The sequence below is a fragment of the Capricornis sumatraensis genome, chromosome X (assembly GCF_032405125.1).
Source record: "Capricornis sumatraensis isolate serow.1 chromosome X, serow.2, whole genome shotgun sequence".
Classification (NCBI taxonomy): Eukaryota; Metazoa; Chordata; class Mammalia; order Artiodactyla; family Bovidae; genus Capricornis; species Capricornis sumatraensis.
In genome coordinates, this window is record NC_091092.1 from 73,552,433 (window position 1) to 73,577,067 (window position 24,635).

A 24,635-nucleotide genomic window follows, 5' to 3' on the forward strand; every position below is an offset into this window, starting at 1 on the left:
CGAACCCAGGTCTCTTGCATTGCAGGTATATTCTTTACCAGTTAAGCCCACAAGGAAAGCCCAAGAATACTGGAGTGGGTAGCCAATCCCTTCTCCAGTGGATCTTCCTGACCCAAGAATCAACCCAGGGTCTCCTGCATTGCAGGTGGATTCTTTACCAACTTAGCTATCAGGGAAGCCCTAAGGACACTACATAACGATCAAGGGACCAGTCCAAGAGGATATAAAAATTATTAATACATATGCACCCAACATAGGAGTACCTCAACACACAAGGCAAATCCTAACTACTGTTAAAGGGGAAACTGACAGTAACACAATAATCATGGGGGACTTTAATACCCCACTCACACCAATGGACAGGTCATCCAGACCAAAAATTAATAAGGAAACAAAAGTTTTAAATGATACCTTGGACCAGTTGGACCTAATTGATATTGACAGGGCATTTCACCCCAAACAATGGATTTCACCTTTTCTCAGGTGCACATGAAACACTCTCCAGGATAGATCACATCCTGGGCCACAAACCAAGCCTTGGTAAATTTTTTAAAAACTGAAGTCATTTCAAGCACCTTTTCTGATCACAATGCTGTAAGATTAAAAATCAACTACAGGGAAAATCTATAAAAAACACAAACATATGGAGGCTAAACAACACACTTCTGAACAACCAACAGATAACTGAAGAAATCAAAAAGGAAATTAAAATATGCCTAGAAGCAAATGACAATGAAAACATGGCAACCCCAAACCTATGGGATTCAGTACAAGTGGTGCTAAGAGGGAAGTTCATAGCAGTACAAACCTACCTCAAGAAACAAGACAGACATCAAATACACAACCTAACCTAACATCCAAAGCAACTAGAAAAAGATGAACAAAAACCCGCCAAAGTTAGAAGAAGGAAAGAAATCATAAAGATCAGAGCAGAAATAAATGAAAAAGAAATGAAGAAGACTATAGCAAAGATCAATAAAACTAAAAGCTGGTTCTTTGAGAAGATAAACAAAATAGATAAACCATTAGCAAGATTCATCAAGAAAAAAAACGGAGAAGACTCAAATCAGTAAAATTAGAAATGAAAAAGGAGATGTTACAACAGACAACACAGAAATACAAAAGATCATGAGAGACTACTATGAGCAACTATATGCCAATAAAATGGAGAACTTCAAAGGAATGGACAAATTCTTAGAAAAGTACAACCTTCCAAAACTGAACCAGGAAGAAATGGACAATTTGAACAGACCAATCACAAGCACAGAAATTGAAACTATAATGAAAATCTTTCAACAAACAAAAGCCTAGGACCAGATGGCTTCACAGGTGAATTCTACCAAAAGTTTACAGAAGAGCTAACACCTATCCTACTTAAACTCTTCCAGGAAACTGCAGAGGAAGGCAAACTCCCAAACTCATTCTATGAGGCCACCATCACCTTAATACCATAACAAGACAAAGATGCCACAAAAAAAAGAAAACTACAGGCCAATATCACTGATGAACATAGATGCAGAAATCCTCAACAAAATTCTAGCAAACAGAATCCAATAACATTAAAAAGACCATACATCATAATCAGGTGGGCTTTATTCCAGGAATGCAAGGATTATTCAATATATGAAAATCAATCAATGTGATATACCATATAAACAAATTAAAAGATAAAAACCATATGATTGTTTCAATAGATACAGAGAAAGTCTTTGACAAAATTCAACAGCCATTTATGATAAAAACTCTCCAGAAAGTAGTCACAGAAGGAACATACCTCAACATAATAAAAGCCATATACAACAAACTCATAGCAAACATTATCCTCAGTGGTGAAAAACTGAAAGCATTTCCTCTAAAATCAGGAACAAGACAAGGGTGCCTACTCTTAACATTACTTGCCTTTTGACTTTGGTTATGGTTTTCTCTCCAAACATGAAATTTTTATGTACCCGAATTTATCAATCTTGTCTTTTATGCATTTTGTATGACACTTAAAAAGACTCTTCCTACTCTAATATTATTTTTTAAATGTTACATTAGGTGTTATCATTGGGAAAAACTAGGTAGTGGTTACAAGGAAATCCTCTGTACTATTTTTGCAACTTCTTTGTGATTTTAAAATTATTTCTACAATGGACTGATGGACTAATGTATGATAAAGCAAATAGAGTAAAACATTAATTGTAGAATACATGCAGTGTGTTTGAGAGTGTTCAACTGCACAATTCTTTTGACTTTTCCAATGTCTGAAATTTTTATAATAAAACATTGAAAAAAAAACTCTAAATATGTCTTCTAGTAATTCATAGTTCCATTTTTTACATTCAAATTTTTGTCTGAGCTGGAACTTTGGTACAAGGTTAAATTTTTTGTTTTAATTATTTAAGTTATACAAATAAAATATCTTCTGGGTTGGCAAAAATGTCATTTTAAACCAATATAACTTATACCTAGCTTTATGGCTTTATTTATAAAATTTAAGTCTTTAATGCATCTAGAATTTATTCTTTTATATGCTACTAGGTAGGAATTATACTATATTTTTAAAGTTAATTTTCATTTATTCATTCAAACCCAATTCCTGTTTATTGGTTCTTAATAGAGATGATGATTATCTTTTACATTCTGCACTTGAAGGTCACCATTGTCAATATCTTTCCAGTTTCCTTCATTTTCATTTTATGTTTTACTTTCCCAACATTTTAATTATTTTTGGATCTCTTTTCTGATTTCTTGCCAAGTTTTTCCTGGAAATTCTATTGACCACACAAACCTTCTTACTTACAACAAGTTCCAAAACACCATCTCCTTCATCAGCATTTTCTATCACAATGGCTCCAAATCCAAGCTCTCGGATTAACTCGGCTATCACTGGGGGTTGTATGAGAGCAGGGTTATACCTCACTTCTGCCTTGCCAGCCATCAGAGCCACAAGTACAGAATATATTCCTAGGAATATTGATAAGAAAAACAAGTCAGATAACATTTCTCATAAAAAGAGTAGTCTTTTAAAAATATATTTATTTATTTGACTGTGCCAGGTCTTAATGCAGCATGTGGGATCTAATTCCCTCACTGGGAATTGAACCCAGGTCACCTGAATTTACAGCATTGAGTGTTAGCCACTGGCCCATTAGGGAAGTTCCCAAGAATAATTTTATAGTAGTTTTCTTTTCATTTAACTATGAAAGGGTTAAGTGAATCTGGAAAATTTTATTTCTTCACTTTTATACAATCTTGAACCCAAATAAAAATTTTTAAAACTTGTCCTCATTTTTAAAAACTTTTTATTATGGAAAATTTCAAATACACACACACACACTCAAGACAGAACAACATAATAAACTCAATGTACCCATCTCTCAGCTTCAATAACTATCAATAATACTGGGCTGCTCAAGTTTCATATATATTCCTACCCACTCATCCCTACCCTCTACCCTGATTATTCTGAAGCAAATCCCAAGTGTCATATAATATGTAAAATTTTAAATATGTATCTCTTAAAGATAAGACTCTTTTTCTTGGACTTCCCTGGTGGTCCAGTGGTTAAGAATCCACTTGCCAATGCAGAGGACATGGGTTCAATCCCTGATCCACGAGGATCCCACATGCTACAGGGCAACTAAGCCCATGTACCACAACTACTGAGCCTGTGAGCCGCACTATTGAAACCTGTGTCCCTAGAGCTCGTGCTTCACAACAAGAGAGGCCACCACAATGAGAAGCCCTCGCACTGCAACTAGAGAAGCCCCGTTCACCACAACTAGAGAAAGCCCACACACAGCAAAAATTGAAAACCCAGCACAGCCAAAATAAATAAATAAATAACCCTTTAAAAAACTCTTTTCTTAAAAAAATAATAATACCATTATCAAACCTAAAATAATTCTTCAATATCATCAAACATCCAGGCAATATTCACATTTCCACAACTGTCTTAGAACTGTTTAACACTGTTTGAACTGCAATCCAAATATAAAGTATTTTTAGGAAATGAATATAAAGTATTTTTAGAAACCTGTAAGATAGAGTCCTAGAGAAAAGAACTCATTTACTTAGGAAATCAATGTAATTGTAGCAAAGAATCTAAGAATATACCGACATACACATTATAATATTATCAAATAACAGTCATTTCTCTCTCAAATTGTATTGCCTGACACACATTAATCTAAAATGCTCTTATTCTCCCCCCCTCCAAAAAGTGCCACATAGCTTAACAAAGCAGTTCATTTTATGGCAGTCATGCTGTTCTCTGGTATCAGCATTTTGTTAACAACCACTCCACTTCTCTAGGTCAGCTATTGCTGTCATTTCCAGGAAGAAAATTAATAACATGCAGGAGAAATGGCAGTTCCTTCTAGGAATCTGTGGCACTTAGTGGCTACCTGACAGGGAATAGGAATCAGCAGTCCATAGGTCAGCTCTGGGGTCTGATAAAAAGAAAAAAATATCCAAATACTAATTTAATAATAGTTTTTAATATGAAAATAAATTATCTAATATAATCTAAGCTTTCTATATGAAATTGGCTACCAAAAAAAAGTACTCTTTTCTTTGGAGAAAAAAGGTAGTTACACACTGGGCTTTGTGAGTACCAAATAATTCAGAGGATCGGATCATAGGAAAGTATCGGTGATAAGACAAGGATATAGGGAAAGGAAAAATATCTTTTCACTTCAGTTGAATGTAATCTATAGCCGAAAAGAAACAGAAAATCTGTTTTTTCAAGTTTCAAAAACATTTTATACTTATATAAATTATGGACAATTTTTAAAATTTTTACTTCAAAATACAATTAGAACTTTTTTCTATTCATTTTTAAAAATATAATCCAGATGAAACTGAGGGAAGACCAGTGCCACTTAATTAAAAAAAAAACAGAAGTGAATATAGGTAGATTGTGAATGCAGTGAATGTTGACCCCAGCTAGGCCAAAGATATTTCTAACTAGGTTAAAAGGTGGTAAAGGAGCAATAGAAAGTGATTGAAATAATCAGTTTTAAGGATTAAAAAAAAGATCTGTAATTGTTATCTGTAGTAGCCATTGCTTGTCTCATGAGAAAGTCTATATCTGAACTTCTCCTAAAATAGTTGGTTCTAAAGTTAAACAAGCCCCTTGGAAATTTCTTTTTGCTTTCATTTTCTTGCAACCTTCCTCCTATTGTTAATCACTCAAAGTATAATTTAGCCCAGACTGCATTCTAATTAGATATAATGCAAGATGAAATGAAGGATGTAGAAATGACAGAATGTGGACAAGATAATATTGAACTTAAGATAGCTCTAGTATATAATAATACATTTTGTTACAAATGTTCTGAGCTTTACATATAAGGTGAGTTTATTAGCCATAGGTCTGTATTATTACTCTATATACTTTATTTCCCTAATAGTGATGATAAGCTGATACTAATCTTATTTATTCAGCCCTTGCGACTATCAGCAAGATACCTGGGGCTAGGGCTACCTGAGTACCAAACCTATGACTTCAGGCTCATTAAACATAATCACCTATCTCTATGGTTAACAAATCTACTACACTATGCAATGAAGTCCATTAATGTGAGTGCAAAATTAAAAGCTAAAACATCTGAGTGTGACTAAATAAAAAAAACATATTGCAGATTTTCTAAGAATTTGTAACCAAAAATGAACACTTGTACACAATATTGAGTAACTTTTGAACACTTTTACTGCAAGTAAAGATCAGTAATCAAACTGCTGGAAGAGAACAATTCTAAAACTTGGCTTTGGTCCAGTGCTTGCCCTGGGTATAGTAATACTGAAAATTATGGATTCTAGCTGTTAGTTTTAAGCATAGCTTTATCAGAAAATTTATGTTTCTTAAAATCTACTGCAGCCAAGATCCATAAAGAATAATAATCTTATGTATTTCCTTCTGCTGCTGCTGCAAGGTTGCTTCAGTCGCGTCCAACTCTGTGCGACACCATAGACAGCAGCCCACCAGGCTCCTCCATCCCTGGGATTCTCCAGGCAAAAACACTGGAGTGGGTTGCCATTTCCTTCTCCAATGCATGAAAGTGAAAACTGAAAGTGAAGTCACTCAGTCGTGTCCAACTCTTAGCGACCCCATGGACTACAGCCTACCAGGCTCCTCCATCCATGGGATTTTCCAGGCAAGAGCACTGGAGTGGAGTGCCATTGCCTTCTCCTTTCCTTCTGCTATTTGACTACAAATTTCACTGATATTAAAGTGCAGCCATGGGATTAATGAGACAGGAACTATATCTAAGGGAACAAAAACATTAACAAAAACTGGCTATCAGGAAGTCAAGGCTGTCCTGTAAATCACTGATAGTCTTTATGAGGCCTTGGCAATAATCATAAACATGGTTACAAAACACATAAGAGGACAAAAAGGACAGAGTTCTCAAATTAGTACATAAAATAGCAAGTTTTAAGAGTGTCTTACCTAAGAGTGTCTTACCTTCTTCTCGTCTTAAATTCCGTTCAATGTTTGCTACACAGGAAGCACAAGTCATACCAGTGACCTGTATATAACACTTAGATGAAGTCTTTGGCTCCTCCTTGTCATGAATTGGTGTCATCATTTTGGTGTGAAATTCATTAGTTGAGGTCAAAAGTGGCATTTCTGATGAGGGCTGAGCTATTACTACCAACGGCTCATTTGTATCTGGTGGACAGGGAAAGATTCTTTTCATTTGAGGTATTCTCCAGCTGCATCCTTGTCATTTATCACAATCCACACCTCCTGGCACTGTCAATGCTGCTGCAGCTGCTGTTGCTAAGTCGCTTCAGTCATGTCCGACTCTGTGTGACCCCACAGACAGAAGCCCACCAGGCTCCTCTGTCCCTGGGATTCTCCAGGCAAGAATACTGGAGTGGGTTGCCATTTCCTTCTCCAATGTATGCATGCATACTAAGTCACTTCAGTCATGTCCAACTCTGTGTGACTCCATGGACAGCAGCCCACCAGGCTCCTCTGTCCACGGGATTCTCCAGGCAAGAATACTGGAGTGGGTTGCCATTTCCTTCTCCAGGCACTGTCAACCCATTCCTTTAAAACTGTCATGGACCTAGAGCCCTGTGCAATGCTATCTTTACACTTTCCAGGATGTGACTTCCAAGTTCAACACTGCCCATCCCAATTCTTGGGAAAATCGGAACTAGCTGAATAAACAGAACTTTATATCAAGATCTTCAAGCCCATTATCTCTACCCCAAACTCCAGTAGAGAGTGGTTTATTAATAGAAAGACTTTAGTTTTATAATGAATTTCTATCATTATGTTAATGATTTACATACTGGCAGTAAAGCAATTCGTGTAAGTGGGACAAAAAGCAATCTGCAAAACAGCAATGCAGTACAATGTCATTTAAAAATTGTTAGAGTGCATACACGAGAACATGCATAAGCAAGCCTAGGAAGGTACATACCAAACTACTAGCAGAGGCTATTTCTGGGGAATCAGGTTATAGCAGGAATAGAATAACAGAAAGATGAACCAATTTCCTCTATAGACACTGCTGTATGCTTGAATTTTAACAATAATACATAGTGTTTTTTAAATTAAAATGTCTTTGGTGGACAATGGAAGAAGAGGCAAGGAGTAAGTCAGCAATAATCTTCATTTTTCACAAAGTATTCAGAGAATTTTTCTGTAGAATGTTTATGGACTGTGAAACAGTGGAAAGCATCTGTCATCCCAGAAGCTCCCCTGCAGTCTTAGCGGAGACTTAGTTTATCCATTTCAGTATTAATCACCTCCCAAGAAGGGAGAAAGTATTCTTTTTAGCACTTCCATGTGCCTGCAAAAAAGCTAAAGATTTTCAACTCTGCTGCAGAGATAAGGAGGAAAAGAAGTGATGTGGAAATTTCCACTAATATGTTACTTCTTTCCCTTGGGCAAAAAACTGATTCAAGTCTATTTGGCTAGTCCATAGAGGAAACCCTTCATAGCAGAGCTGGTTTTTAGGATACCGAAAAAAGGCATCTTTTGAAGAAACTTTAACAAAAGCCTGACCACTTCCATAACAAAAGCCTGACTTCTCAAATCAGTTATAATAAAGGCTCTTAAATTTTGACATACAATCACCTGGGGGATCTTGCTAAAATGTAGATTCTGATTCAGTACATTGAGGGTGAGGCCTGAAATTCTGTTCCAATAAGCTTCCAAATGATGGCAGTACTGCCAGTCTGGGTATAGCAAAGGACACTTTCCAAAATTAGACAGTCTCTAATCTTATATGTGAATCAATTCAGAAAATGATATTCATTCAGATTACGAGAGTATTATTTAGAACAAAGAGGATAAAATTTACCAAATAGTACCAAAAATTCAAAAAGGAGGCTCATTTGCTCAAAGGAAATAGCTTTGGCTTGGGGGAAAAAACATTATTTTAGTCTAGCCAAGAGCTTATTCATTCTATCCTAATTATTATGAAGATTTAAAATTTTGAACTTGGACAATGAGAAGAAAGTTTATATTACCAGTTACTTTAAGTCTTATTAAAGAGTAATTTAGTTATTTCAGGTACCAGAAGTAACCAAAACACCATCTGCAATTTCACACTCTAGAAGTACAGTATTTAATTAAAATAAGTCATAGAGGTAACCCCTTTTAGTTACAACGGCATGATTTCTCAACAAAGATTCACAAAATTGTGACCTTTACCCCAGTGAATGTGGCAAGAGCAAATGCTTCCATCTTTCACAGAGGCAGTACAGGTGTTAAAAAGCCACAGTGAATTAAATGGCTAGTTTCTTTAAACTGGCCTTTCTATAAACTGTAGCAATACTACTTATGCATAAATGAATTCAAAAGAAGACTGACTCTCCTGCATGTGAGGCAACAATCAGAAAAGAATCCAAAAATTTCAAGAAAGGGTTTCTAGTCTGATCCTCAAAACTGGCAGGTTTAGTCTAAAGTAATATGAATAAATATATAATCAGAAAATGGCTTAAAAACAACTATGTTTATGTTTAACTATAAACATCATGTCTGCAACTTACTCTCAAATGATTCAGAAAAAGATAGCTACGTGTGTGTGTGTATTGCGTGTTTGAATATATGTCTATAGACATATGTTTAGAGAAAAAGAATGATAAAACAAATGCAGCAACAGTATTAACAATGGAATCCGAGTAAAATTGGTAAACAGGAATTCTTTGTACTATTCTTGCAGCTTTTCTGTAAGTTTGAAATTAAAGATTAAAAAGTTACAAAAAAGGAAAAGGAATTAACTGAGTATTTTGTTTGCTTTAATTGGTTAGTGAAGACAACTTCATATATTATATATCTTCTTACGATAATGACGATATTGGTGGTCATGATAAAAAGCACCTCCTATATTTCTATTTTGTTTATTAACATTTATTGTCCACCCAGGACTGGTATGACATGAAGGAGAAATGCAATGATCCCTCTAAGTCTATATGAACAGGTTTCAGAGTGGTAGACTATGAAGCCTGGACCGGCATTGACACTAGCATTCAGAAAATGGGCAGCCACAATTCTGGTGGCATCTTAAACTCTGACTGATCTATAGCCGAAACACACAATGCAGTCAATTGATATTAACTTTTTATCCCAATAATATGGGTTACTGTAGTCATAATTCATGTTATTTTATGGTCATAATCACTTTCCAAGGTTTTCTACCTATTCATTATGGCTTTTAAAATGTTTGTTATTGCTGCTGCTTAGTCACTAAGTCGTGTCTGACTCTTTTGTGACCCCACGAACTGTAGCCTACCAGGCTCTTCTGTCCATAGGATTTCCCAGGCAAGAATACTGGAGTGGGTTGCCATGCCCTCATCCAAAGGATCTTCCTGACCCTGCGATTGAACCCATGTCTCTTGCACTGCAGGTGAATTCTTTACCGCTGAGCCACCAGGGAAGTCCAATGACACTGTCTAGAAATTAGTTATTCAACTTTTCCATTAATATTCAGAGCAAGACATTTCATTTAGGGAATTTCCAGTTTAATTCAAGGCTAGGTTCAATTCTAGTTCAAAACAAGTTCACATGGGCAAATTCCATTGGATATACATCTCTGGTTTCAGTTCAAGGTAAGAGCTGCCAGAAAACAGGAAGACTTTGGGCCAGTTCTAGAGTCAGGTTAATTAGAATGCCTAAATTTGAAACTACTGCTTAAATCTACTATTTATCTCTACTATTTTCATTTTCTTTTTAAAATTTTTGTTTGCAATATAGTTGATTTACAATATTATATTAGTTTCAAGTGTACAGCATAGTGAATCAGCTATACCTATACATATATCCTTTTTTTTTTTTAAGATTCTTTTCCCATATAGGCCATTATGGAGCACTGAGTAGAGTTCCCTGGGCTATACAGCAGGTTCTTATTAGTTACCTGTTTTATATATAATAGTGTGTATATGTCAACTGAATCTCCCAATTTATCCCTCCTCCCCCTATCCCTTGGTAACTGTAAGTTTGTTTTCTACATTTGAGGCTCTATTTTTTCTTTTAAAATAACATTTGCTTCTCCCATATTATATATACATAAATATATACAAATATACATATAACCCTGTCACAAAAAACTTAAAATACATAGGAAAGCACAATGAAAACAAATTATCACCTTTATCCTACCACTCACAAATAACTATGATTAAAATTTTGTTCACATTCTACCAGGAATTTTATTCATATACATAAATAACAAACATAGCATAAATCCTTATACATGTGTTTATAAAATTTTGACCATATGACTTTTTCACTTGCTTTTTCATTTAACAAAATATCTCACTTTCCCGTGGCATTAAGTATCTTCAACACCATAATTTTTATGGCTTCAGAGCATTTCCTTATATGGAGGTATCATGCTTTATTTAATGTTTCTAGTTTCTATATAATTATGCAAACATCATTATGCATCTTTATATATGCTTCATATATGCTGCTGACATATGTCATATTTCTAAAAAGTAGAACTACAGTGCCTATTACTCATTTTTCACTGATAAAAGCCAAAAGAATTAGCAAAGTGTAAATAAAAGAACATTAGAGGAATCAAAGAAAAAAATGATAATTACCTGACAAGGAAGCATCAAATCCCATGTTTTCTATTGCTTCTCTCAAGGTTTCTGGAGAGGTTAGTAAAGGATCATACTCAACAGTCCCTTTGCCATTTGCAAGTGATACTTGTATGGATTTTACACCTGCCTTTTTTGATATGACACCTTCAATAGACTGCACACATGAATTACAAGTCATGCCATCAATGTTTATCACAGTTTCTTGAGTTAGAGGCTGGCTAACTATGTTCAAAGGACTCTTTTGAAGAGATGAGCTGGAGGGAGAGTTTGAGGTACTCTCAATTTCACTTGCACTACTAACTCTATATTGCCCTTGTGATATGGCCTCTATTGCTTTTTTCAGTGTTTCTGGAGTGACTAAACTTGCATTGTACTTTACTATGGCAGATTTATTCTCTAAAGAAACTACTACACTGCTTATATGTTGGAGTGTAGATAAAGCACTTTCAATATTTGACACACATGATTTACAATGCATGCCATCTATGGTGAAAATGACTGTTGAATTACTGGTGTATGATGGACTCCTTTGCTGTGATCCTTCTGAGGATTTGACTGGTGTGTTCTTTAGACGTTCTATGTCAATAGCTCCCAATTTGAGGTACTTGGGCTGTTTTTTGATGAATGCTGTGAAGCCCACAACTTCAATCTGCTTTTTTATTTCCTCTGCTGTGATAAGATGAGGTTGATAAACAATAGTAGCTTCTTGATTGTCCAAGGAAACTAGTTAATAGAAAGAAAAATATTTAATTCAGTTATTCCTGAGCCACTTCAGAAAACATTCTGTAGACCAAATCAATACCACACATAATTGTTTCTCTCTCATTGTTGTCATTATCCTTTCTTAAAATAATTCTGTTCTTTTCAGAAAATGTTACTGATGTGACCACTGTATCTGTGGTCTCCAAGTTTCTGCATGCCTGAATAGAAACAGAGGTCAAGAGGACCCTAGGCATGCTGCGTTAAGAACCCTGAACTCCATGAATGCCACCTTGTCTGCCTTTTATGCTAGTTCAAGATTCATGTAACTTTTAATTATAATCATTAACTTTACTTGACATTAATCCTGGGAATACACTGTTTCTCAGACTTCAATGAAGCAGTAACATTCTAGTCCCACAGATTCAAAACCCATGCTTAAAGGAAAATGCTAAAGTTAAAAGACCAAAACAGAAAACCAAGCCTTACAAAGCAATCAAATAAACAATATCAGTCATACTACCTTTAATTCGCTGAACACCTTGCAGTTTCCCAATTTTTCCTTCAATGGTGCTAGTACATGAATGGCAGGTCATCCCTTCCACCTTCATCTTCAGCATGACTTCACCTGGTTGAGCCATACTATAATCTTCGCAAGTTCCTGACTTTTTTTCCAGAGTTCCAGTATCTAAACTGAGATCAGGAACCAGCTCTACTATCTGATTGGCATTCACTATAGAAGGGATTATTGTCACCACTGCAGTTCTCTGCTGAGGGGAAATTTTAATATCTGTCACACCCTTGGTCTTGAGCAATGTGCTTTGGATATGGTCCCATGGCGGAACCAGTGAAGCAGTACCAGTCAGAAACACAGTTTCAGTTAAAACAGGGAGAGGCTTAGGATTGTGGAGAATAGCATCAAAGCCCATGTCATCAATAGCTTCCTGCAGGGTCTTTGGAGTTTGTAGTTTGGGGTCATAAATAATAGTTGCATTTTTTTCTTCCAGTGAAACCTTTTGGAAAGAAATTGCAGAAGTCATTTTAATTAAATTTTATGATATGGAACTTAAAATTATCAATCATCACACCACCATCAAGAATGAAACAAATAATTAAATCAAATAGGGTTTCTTTATTAGTTCTCATCTTTCCTATTCTCTTTAGAAAGCAGCACAAAATGTCTTGTGTACCTACAGGAATGGTAAAGCTCTATGTAGGTGTACTTGACTCAGGTAATGATTAGGCATTTGAAATGTGCACAGACAAACACACCTTAGAATTTCATAACAGAGAACAAACTACTCTTCATCTCCTTTCACAAAGTATTCCAACACTTAGCACTCTACCAATTCAAAAGATAATTTCAGGAAAGAGGATCACTTACATAAAACAAATTGGAAATGAAGTTTAAAGTTTTAAAATGTTCAATTAAGATAAACTTGTTGCAAGAAAAGGTATAAACATGTTGGTTTATGAAGACAATATTCATAGGTTTTTTTTTTCTTTCACTTGATTTTATTTTTTTTTCCTTTCACTTGATTTTAGCAAGTATTTCTATAACCTTCTACAATAGTCCAGTATTACTTTTGTGCAAAATAAGAACATCTTTATAATTTTTCCTGATTTGATTATTAAAATAATGATTGTATTCTTAAAGCTCAGCAACTGAATATAATTTAACTACTACTTGGACATCTTACCCTGCATCTCTTTGGGTAACACATGGGTTATAAAGATTTATGAAGTAGTCACATACACACACCCACACACACACAAAACTTGGTTGAGTCAGAAGATTTGAGCTCCAGTGTCAATTCTCCACTTACAAGTTAACCACACTCACTAGCTCTACCATCAGAAAAATGAAGAAATGTGCTCTACTATCTTCCAGGGTTGTTATAAGGATCATATGAGTAAACAGGAAAGTAGTTCTTTGAAGCAGTAAGTCATATAAAAGTAAACACTGAAAAACTTATATTTATCAAACACTTATATATGTGCCAGGAACTAAGATTCTCATGATACAAAGCTGATCATGACATAGTCAGAGGGAGCAATGCTAGAAAAGAGGACAGAAAAAATGAACACCCATTCATCCCAGGGAATGTGTGTCAAAAAAGCTTCTTAGGGGAGATAATACCTGAATGTTAAAGGAATAACAGAAATTGGCAAGGACATTTGAAGCAGGGAACTCATGACAAATGTAAACACAAAAGTAGAGAAAAATGAAAGGCTGCATAATTAGGCAACTGCTTTATCATGGGGGCTCTTGTATGCCAATAATCATCTGTGCTTTATTCTATAGGTAATAGAGAGTCATGGAAAAGTTAAGCAGGGGAATGACATAGTTATATTTGCATTTAGAGAAGAATCATTTTGGAGTGATGGAACTGTGCTGTCCTGGCTTGGGGTGGTTAAATTAATCTATGTGTGTTAGTCGCTCAGTCGTGTCTGACTCTTTGCGACCCCATGGACTATGGCCTGCCAGGCTCCTCTGTCCATGGGATTCTTCAGGAAAGAGTACTGGAGTGGGTTGCCATTTACTTCTCCAAATTAATTTATAAATGCGTTAAAATTAACCAAACCTAAAAAAAGCAAGCAAACAAACAAACAAAAAATTCATAGAACTGTATGCCAAAAAGAAGTCAATTTGGGAGTATAATTTTAAAAACAAAAATGAAAAGATTAAAAAATTCAGTTCCTCAATTGCATTAGCCACATTTCTAGTGTTCAATGGCCAATGTGGCTGCCACAAGGGACAGAGTAAATACAGAACATTTTCACCATTACAGAATGTTCCATTGGACAGTACTGCTCTATGTATTACTCTACTTCTGATCAAGTGCCAAACTTTTAAAAAGGGAAGGGGATTTTTCCCCCTCTAGGCTTAAATATATCTGGTATCTCATAAATAAGTCCTGATTTTGAGCTAATCCCCAACTCCTCCTGCCAAATTTCAATTTACCAACGTACCCAATGAGGAAGTGTTGTGAAAATTGATTTTTAAAAGCAAAAATCACTTTATCATCCAATGATTTGCTATACTTTTTATTGCCATAGCCTGTCTTCTAGATATAAAAGACACAAAAAAAAACAAGGAAACTATGTATATAAAATACTATACAAAAAAGTTGTATTACCCTATGTTGTTTTCATGCTGCAAACCAGAAAACACTTCCTTATTCAGTAACTTCTATTTGTGTGTTTTAAGGCCAGGTCAGCCATACCTAGCACAAAAAAAATGTTCCCCTTTGGGATAACAGCACTTGACTTTTCCTCTGAATGTTAGATATCAAAGAGATTTTTCAAGCCCAAGGTCTCAAAGGAAACAAAAACAGGCAGCACCTTTGTGTAAGAGGAAATTCACCAAGCGTTTATCACAATACTATTCTGGATGCCAAATCCTTGAGCAGGAAGCTAAAATAGCACTTATTTATTTAACAAACATTTACTGAATACCTACCACGTGCTAGTTATCCAATGGTGAGTAAAAGCAAGCACAGACTCCAAAGAACTGGAAATTGCTGGGAGCAATCTGTCTGATTCTGGGTCTGTGCCACTCTCCTTGAACACCACCAATGCAACCCACCTTCGCCTATTCCCCACAGTGCTCCAAAGTTTCGACTGCTTGTTTTTCCTCTCAGAATCTTTCATTAGGAATCAATATTGTTTTGTTTTTTCCCAGGGGAACTACGTTTCTATTTTATCAATAGTTCCCCTGAAAATAAACATCCAAAAGCCTACAATCTATAAATGTGGCTCCTATGAAGGACTCAAGATGGAGCACTGTTCACTATATTTAGATGAAGGTAGGAGTGAAAGATGGAGAAGGAAATGGCAACCCACTCCAGTATTCTTGCCTGGAGAATCCCAGAGTCAGAGGAGCCTAGTGGGCTGCCATCTATGGGGTCGCATAGAGTCGGACACGACTGAAGCGACTTAGCAGCAGCAGCAGCAGCAGCAGCAGCAGCAGGAGTGAAAGAAGAAAAGAAACCAAATATACTCTGTGGCCTCAACAGTATTAACAGTGGTGTAGAGGGTGCTGTCCATAGATATTGTAAAGATCCATTATTTTAATGCATAAGGAGTTATTTGTCTACTGAAATGTCTAAAACATGAAATTCAAGCATCATATACTTTATCTGTATGTAATTTCTGTATAATTTGCATAAATATAAAAAGGCTGCATCATCTATTCTCAAGCAAGAAACTTAAGACAAATCTAAGGGCTTAAGTTTCTTGAAAGACAGTTCTTTTGACTTCTAATTTTCTATAAAAGCTAAAAACTGTGTTATTACCACTTCTTGGGTTGTCATTAGTATATTTTCTTTTGTGTATTCCTTCTCATCTGATAATAAAAGATGATCCAACTTCCTATCTGAAGGCTAGGACACTGAATAAATTGCTCAAGAAATTCAGCAAGAAAATGAAAGAGCTAGAATTCAAATGTAGGTCTCTGTAACTCCAAAGTCCATACTTTTTCCACTAATACATGATGAGGCTAGATGATCTTTGACCTCCTTGAAAAACCAAAATTCTATGCCTGTGATTTGAACAATATGTGACTTATAAATAAAAATACCTGATAAGAATGAAATATTTCTAGTGTGTGAACTAAATTTTAGTTCTATGTTTACTTTTCCCCTCTACATTTCATATCTTCTCCCATACCAGTTTAAATTAATAAATGACTAACAGAACGTATTTCCTTAGGTTTTTACCAAGATTTGACAATTATATTCTATATTCTAACATTTCCCCATTTTTAAAAGTCACTTTGGGAAAGGTACTTTGCTTTAGCACACTGAAATTCTCTTTTATCCCCTCAGGAGTTAATTGATACATCAACATAATAAATTCAGATTCAGTCAGATCAGTTCTCTTCAGTCTCTCAGTCGTGTCCTACTCTTTGAGACCCCATGAATCGCAGCACGCCAGGCCTCCCTGTCCATCACCAACTCCCGGAGTTCACTCAGACTCGCGTCCATCGAGTCAGTGATGCCATCCAGCCATCTCATCCTCGGTCATCCCCTTCTCCTCCTGCCCCCAATCCCTCCCAGCATCAAAGTCTTTTCCAATAAGTCAACTATCCGCATGAGGTGGCCAATGCACTGGAGTTTCAGCTTTAGCATCATTCCTTCCAAAGAAATTCCAGGGTTGATCTCCTTCAGAATGGACTGGTTGGATCTCCTTGCAGTCCAAGGGATTCTCAAGAGTCTTCTCCAACACCACAGTTCAAAAGCATCAATTCTTCGGCACTCAGCCTTCTTCACAGTCCAACTCTCACATCCATACATGACCACAGGAAAAACCATAGCCTTGACTAGACGGACCTTAGTCGGCAAAGTAATGTCTCTGCTTTTGAATATGCTATCTAGGTTGGTCATAACTTTTCTTCCAAGGAGTAAGCATCTTTTAATTTCATGGCTGCAATCACCATCTGCAGTGATTTTGGAGACCCCCAAAATAAAGTCTGACACTGTTTCCACTGTTTCTCCATCTATTTCCCATGGAGTGATGGAACCAAATGCCATGATCTTCGTTTTCTGAATGTTGAGCTTTAAGCCAACTTTTTCACTCTCCTCTTTCACTTTCATCAAGAGGCTTTTTAGTTCCTCTTCACTTTCTGCCATAAGGGTGGTGTCATCTGCATATCTGAGGTGATTGATATTTCTCCCAGAAATCTTGATTCCAGCTTGTGTTTCTTCCAGCCCAGCGTTTCTCATGATGTACTCTGCATATAAGTTAAATAAGCAGGATGACAATATACAGTCTTGGCGTACTCCTTTTCCTATTTGGAACCAGTCTGTTGTTCCATGTCCAGTTCTAACTGTTGCTTCCTGGCCTGCATACAGATTTCTCAAGAAGCAGGTTAGGTGGTCTGGTATTCCCATCTCTTTCAGAATTTTCCACAGTTTATTGTGATCCACACAGTCAAAGGCTTTGGCATAGTCAATAAAGCAGAAATAGATGTTTTAATGGAACTCTCTTGCTTTTCCCCCATACTACTAAGCCAGTGGGGAAATCTTCAAATGGTTTAAAGCCTATTTTCTAACATTTTCATAACAACTCAATATAGAGGGATTCAGAGGTTTTGCAGGAGCTTGAAAGGATCCTGTCCTTCTACAGAGACTAAACTCAGAAAAGTAAAATGATTCATCAATAATCTTGAATTTCTAATATGTCTGATTCTTCTTACACAATATATTTTGCCAACTAAATACTATATAAAATACACAATAGGAATCCCATTTATATTACATATGTCTCAATATAAATTTTATTACTGTTTGCTAAAAAAACAATATATATATATATTTTTTTTAACTGAGTAACACTCTGATGTTTCAATAAAAGATACTGAAAATTAAAGTATAAGAGGAAGGCATCAAATTCTATTGATATTTATCCAATTTGACCAACCTAAATAAAAGTTACAACTTAAAAATTTTAAATCAATGTACGAACTAGCAAAAGACAATTCTTAGAGACTAAGACAACAGCCCAAAACCACTCTAAAAATTCAAAGGTCAAATGTTTGAAAATGAAAAAGATGTGGAGATTTTGTTAGTTTAAGTTGTAGTATTGTTTTTCTATAAATTGAGTGTTTTGTCCAAAGTTTCATTAATAATATAATTTCATTTTCTTCAAAAATTATGTAACTAATGAATGATTATTCATTACAAAAATTTATATACAAAGAAAGGAAATAGCAAAAGTCCTTCTTTACATGATTCCTCTACTGCTAGTTTTTAACCTTTGATTTGATATTTCTTTGATCCTTGGTTCAACTAAATCAGAAACCTAAGCCTGTTTGAATAACTGATTCTACATCTTCATGGATGGCCATTTATTACCTAAGAATTTATACAAGGCAAAATGCCTATATTACTCTAATAAAGCATTTGAAAAAAAGAAATGTTCAATGCACTATCATCATTTGCCATACCAAATGTTAAAGGGAAAAAGTTCCAAATAGAAATAAAGATGGATTTCTATATGCTGACAGGAAACAATAAGATGTATTTGCTAGGTGAAAAAAAGCAAGGTTAGAACAGTATGTATATAGTATGCTTCCATTTATATACAAAGGAGATACACACACATATATACACAGTTAAGCCTTAAACAACAAGGAGATGAGGGTGAGGGCACCCACCTCATGTATAACTTTACATTTGGCCCTCCATATCCTCAGTTCCACACCCTCAGATTCAACCAACCACAGATCATGTAGTACTATAACACATATTTATTGAAAAAATGTGTATAAGTGGACCTGTGCAGTTCAAACCTAGGTTGTTCAATCAGCATATAGATCTACAAATGTTATTCATCTTATATTCAGTCTATTTCTAGGAGAATTCACACATAGGAAACTGATAACTGGTTTCTTTTGGAAGGGGATTTTACTCTGGACATATGTTACTTTTTCAATAATTTTAAAAAATAGTTAATATTAAGGGGAGTAAGGAATGTATTGATCCACAGGATGAATTTGGTAACTGCTAGCATCTAGACTGTTTGGTTTTTTTTTTGGCCACACTGTGCAGTTTGTGTGATCTTTGTTCCCTGGCCAGGGATTAAACCTGGACCCTCAGCAGTGAGTCCTAACCACTGAATTGCAAGGGAATTACCTAAGTGGTCATTTTTTTTAAAGGATAGTCTGTGTTAGGAAAATGGACTGCAGCCTTTATCTGAGTAAAGGAAAAAGCACACAAAATGCAGTTAAGTTTCAAGGACAAAGTAATCTGTTAATAAGGCATTAACCTTTAGAGCCATTTGGTGCTTATATCTAATTAAATTTAATTTTACATTACCACTTTCAAAAAGGCCAGTCTCAGAGAAAGACTTTCACATTATCTAGCCATTTTATTTTCCCCCTGAACAGACAACTGTGGCAATTAAATAAAGCTTCAAGTTAATCTCCTTAAAGTCTACAGTCTTGGCAGAACAAGAGTATAACACTCATTTATAAACTTTGCAATTTAAGATATAATACCCAAAATATATTTAAATGCTGAAGCTGCAAGAGGTATAATCATATTCATTCTTATTTCAAAATTAGTGACTTCTTGACTATTCACTTGCCTTGAATCCTGTTAATTAAATCTCTAATCTGTTCCACTGCAACATTTTTTAAATAAAACAATCATACTCAGTTTAACATCACAATTATATTAATTCATATCAGAGTTTTATTCCAAACACAAGAAACATCTCTTCGACTTTAACACCAAAATTATATTAATTCATATCAGAGTTTTATTCCAAATACAACGAACAGCTCCTAGACTTAGCTGAAACAATGTCCTCTTCAAATCTGGTTTCTGAATTGACTACACATTAGTCTTAATTATAATCTCAGAAACTATGATCCAGAAAATTTAAACCTTAACAGTCTTTGAGAAGTGACCAATATTTATGTGTTAACATGTTAAGCTGCATTCTGACTATAAATTATGTTCGGACAAGGACAATTTTCCATACAGTGCCTAGAAAGAGGTGAATTCACCTTTTGTTGCCTCTGAAATGTAAGCATTATGAGTGACCTTCATTAAGGAAAACAGCACAAAACTATAAATGAAAAAACATCTGTACAAATGCAAATATTCTAAATGTGTATCAAAATTACAAGTTATAAACTTTTGAAACTTACCAAATACTATAAAATCCATTAAAGTAACTTTTTTTTATTAATAATACCTCCTATACCTGTATAATATTTTCTCTTTCTACATGTTTGGCTATATATGTACTTTGATTGCTGCTCCATTTAACAGTGATTTTGTAAAATCATTTTATATATGATTGTCAAATTTGGGAAAACTATTAAGTTTCTTTCATATATGAACAATAAGATCTCTGGGCATTTCAGAAAAGTTTACTTGTGCAGTGAACTAGTTTTAAATACTCTTTGAATTGATAACACTCATTTATCACTTTTACACTAAGCCCTACTCCTTAATGCCATGACCCTGGTGTGTTGGCATCATGGGTGGTAAGGACATTATCCTACCAGAACCTGTAGCACAAATTTCATTATACACAGAAGCAACTAAAAACCGTGTGTGTATCTGCGTGCACGCATGCTCAGTCATGTCCGACTCTTGGCGAGCCCATGGACTGTAGGCTGCCCGGCTCCTCTGTCCATGAAATTCTCCAGGCAAGAATACTGGAGTGGGTAGCCATTCCCTTCTCCATTCCCTTCTTCCTGACCCAGGGATCGAACCCGTGTCTCTTGCATCTCCTGTGTCTCCTGCATTGGCAGGCAGATTCTTTACTACTAGCACCACCTGGGAAGCCCCTTACAGCCCCTTAACCCCAAACTAAACATATCCTCAATTCAACCTATTAATCAGATCCCCAAAATGCCTATGGCACATCCAATACTACCTACATAAAAGGGAAGTCTAAAAGAGCTGGGTCGAAGTGGAAGTACACAATGGATTTAAAGGATTGTGGTTAAATTATTTTACTTTCACAGAAAAAGATAACCATGGGAACATTGCTATGATTCCTTCCAGGTATTTGAAGGGGTAGATTTAAGTGGCAGGCTCTGTAACTTAAGCTTAACGTCACCAAAAATCTGTCTCTGGGCTTAGAAAACAACACTTAGTAATATACTTTTTAAAGGAAGGAGAAAAGAAGGATTACTAGTATACTCTGTATCATATGGGCTTCTGACTGTAGAGGCAGAGCTAGAAAAGGTAGAAAAAGCATGTCTACCTTCATTTTTAGCAAACAAATTATGAATGTACTCTGGAAACTATAGCCTTAAGTATCTGTCACGAGGATCCATATAAATCACTGTTGATAACACAAAGTGCTTTCATGTTATACTTCTGCTACTTTTCTTGTACAGCTTAATACAATTTAATTACATTTTTCTGACTTTAGATAGGCCATTAAGCAGTGGTAAATTCTGGGAAGATGCAGTAAACATAGCAGCCTTACATATGAGTGGGGTACAATAAGTCTCTAGGGGAAAATTTATACAGGAATGTACTTGCAAATGTCAAAACAGAATCTCATCCTTTAGTTTTACATAGATAACTAGGATAAATTTAATAATTTAAAACAGTCTGTCACAGAGTTGAGGGTTTTGGAAAATGTATTAGTTGTCATAGACAATAAGAACTTAAGTAATTTGGAGAAAAACTATGTGAACTAGTTTCTAGATGGTTAACATAGCTTTACTGAAATTAGCACACACTTAATTAGTAAGACTTAGCTTCTAACCTGTTCCTCAGTTCAGTTCAGTCTCTCAGGCGTGTCCGACTCTCTGCGACCCCATGAATCGCAGCATGCCAGGCCTCCCTGTCCATCACCAACTCCTGGAGTTCACCCAAACTCATGTCCATCGAGTCGGTGATGCCATCCAGCCACCTCATCCTCTGTCATCCCCTTCTCCTCCTGCCCCCAATCCCTCCCAGCACCAGAGTCTTTTCCAGTGAGTCAATTCTTCACATGAGGTGGCCAAAGTATTGGAGTTTCAGCTTTAGCATCATTCCTTCCAAAGAACACCCAGGACAGATCTCCTTTAGAATGGACTGGTTGGATCTCCTTGCAGTCCAAAGGACTCTCAAGAGTCTTCTCCAACATCACAGTTCAAAAGCATCAATTCTTTGGTGTTCAGCTTTCTTCACAGTCCAACTCTCACATCCATACATGACTACTGGAAAAACCATGGCTTTGACTAGATGGACCTTTGTTGGCAAAGTAATGTGTCTGCTTTTCAATATGCTGTATAACTTTCCTTTCAGGGAGTAAGCAACTTTTAATTTCATGGCTGCAATCACCATCTGCAGTGATTTTGGAGCCCAGAAAAATAAAGTCTGACACTGTTTCCACTGTTTCCCCCTCTATTTCCCATGAAATGATGTTACCGGAAGCCATGATCTTCGTTTTCTGAATGTTGAGCTTTAAGCCACCTTTTTCACTCTCCTCTTTCACTTTCATCAAGAGGCTTTTTAGTTCCTCTTCACTTTCTGCCATAAGGGTGGTGTCATCTGCATATCTGAGGTGATTGATATTTCTCCCAACAATCTTGATTCCAGCTTGTGTTTCTTCCAGCCCAGCATTTCTCATGATGTACTCTGCATATAAGTTAAATAAGCAGGGTGACAATATACAGCCTTGATGTACTCCTTTTCCTATTTGGAACCAGTCTGTTGTTCCATGTCCAGTTCTAACTGTTGCTTCCTGACCTGCATATAGGTTTCTCAAGAGGCAGGTCAGGTGGTTTGGTATTCCCATCTCTTTCAGAATTTTGCACAGTTTATTGGGATCCACACAGTCAAAGGCGTTGGCATAGTCAATAAAGCAGAAATAGATGTTTTAATGGAACTCTCTTGCTTTTTCCATGATCCAGCGGATGTTGGCAATTTGATCTCTGGTTCCTCTGCCTTTTCTAAAACCAGCTTGAACATCAGGAAGTTCACGGTTCATGTATTGCAGAAGCCTGGCTTGGAGAATTTTGAGCCTTACTTTACTAGCATGTGAGATGAGTGCAATTGTGTGGTAGTTTGAGCATTCTTTGGCATTGCCTTTCTTTGGGATTGGAATGAAAACTGACCTTTTCCAGTTTTGTGGCCACTGCTGAGTTTTCCAAATTTGCTGGCATAGTGACTGCAGCACTTTCACAGCATCATCTTTCAGGATTTGAAATAGCTCCACTGGAATGCCATCACCTCCACTAGCTTTGTTCGTAGTGATGCTTTCTAAGGCCCACTTGACTTCATATTCCAGGATGTCTGGCTCTAGGTGAGCAATCACACCATCGTGATCATCTTGGTTGTGAAGATCTTTTTTGTACAGTTCTTCTGTGTATTCTTGCCACCTCTTCTTAATATCTTCTGCTTCTGTTAGGTCCATACCATTTCTGTCCTTTATTGAGCCCATCTTTGCATGAATTGTTCCCTTGGTTTCTCTAATTTTCTTGAAGACATGTCTAGTCTTTCCCATTCTATTGTTTTCCTCTATTTCTTTGCATTGATTGCTGTGGAAGCCTTTCTTATCTCTCCTTGCTATTTGGAACTCTGCATTCAGATGCTTATATCTTTCCTGGCCCCTAGCACCAGCCATTTCAGCTCAAGTGGAGAAGTTTACCTGGTTTCATTTGAGAATAAGTCAAGTACATATGTCATACTTATTCACTGAAATTAAATTATTTATTTTTAAAGTTTTGGGACCGAAGGTTGCAGAGCTATTTTTGCCATCCTCTTTTCTAATTAACAAATTGCAAAAATATCTGTCTGATTTTTGGACAGTTACAATTAGTGAAAATTTTCAATAATTTTTATAAATTTGAGTATTCTGAATACAAACACTTTGGCGGAAACTTGTAGTAGAGTTAATAAAAGTTACCTGTCATCTCTCAGCTTTTCCAACTTGGCTCTCTCTCAAAACAAATTAAAGGCAGCAATGTCCTTAGGGCAGGGAGGAGGGGAGGAGGCAATGAGGAAGCCTCTAAGACTGTAGTTATGCCAAGGTAGATGGTAAATGGGGCTTCCCAGGTGGCATTAGTGGTAAAGAGCCTGCCTGCCAATGCAGGAGATGTAAGAGACACTGGTTTGATTCTTGGGTCAGAAAGATCCTCTGAAAGAGGGCATGGCAACCCACTCCAGTGTCCTTGCCTGGAGAATCAGAGGAAACCCTACATTTGGAGCATGTGAAAGTGAAAACTTCATATGTAAGTATTCACATGGATACCTACAGGACAGAAAACTCAACAGAAGGCATATTCACTGTGTAAAGAAAGATTTTCCTGCCACAACCATCAACATAGTCTCATCTGACCAGAGTGTGTAGTTTAGTAAGCAAATGAGAAACACTACTTTCTTCCCAAACAAATAGTAAAATGGATACAGTTTACT

General features: G+C 36.1%; 1 protein-coding gene across 2 annotated transcripts in view; it reads right to left on the reverse strand.

Annotated features, from left to right (window-relative positions):
• Positions 1 to 24,635, reverse strand: part of ATP7A (ATPase copper transporting alpha) — a 74,935-nt gene that overhangs the window by 40,839 nt on the left and 9,461 nt on the right. For both annotated transcript variants that reach the window (XM_068962445.1, XM_068962444.1), the window contains exons 2-5: positions 12,281 to 12,770; positions 11,056 to 11,781; positions 6,455 to 6,661; positions 2,786 to 2,949 (exon numbers count right to left, since the gene is read on the reverse strand). In XM_068962445.1, the coding sequence (XP_068818546.1) occupies positions 2,786 to 2,949; positions 6,455 to 6,661; positions 11,056 to 11,781; positions 12,281 to 12,770 (1,587 nt within the window). The remainder of the gene's footprint in view (positions 1 to 2,785; positions 2,950 to 6,454; positions 6,662 to 11,055; positions 11,782 to 12,280; positions 12,771 to 24,635) is intronic.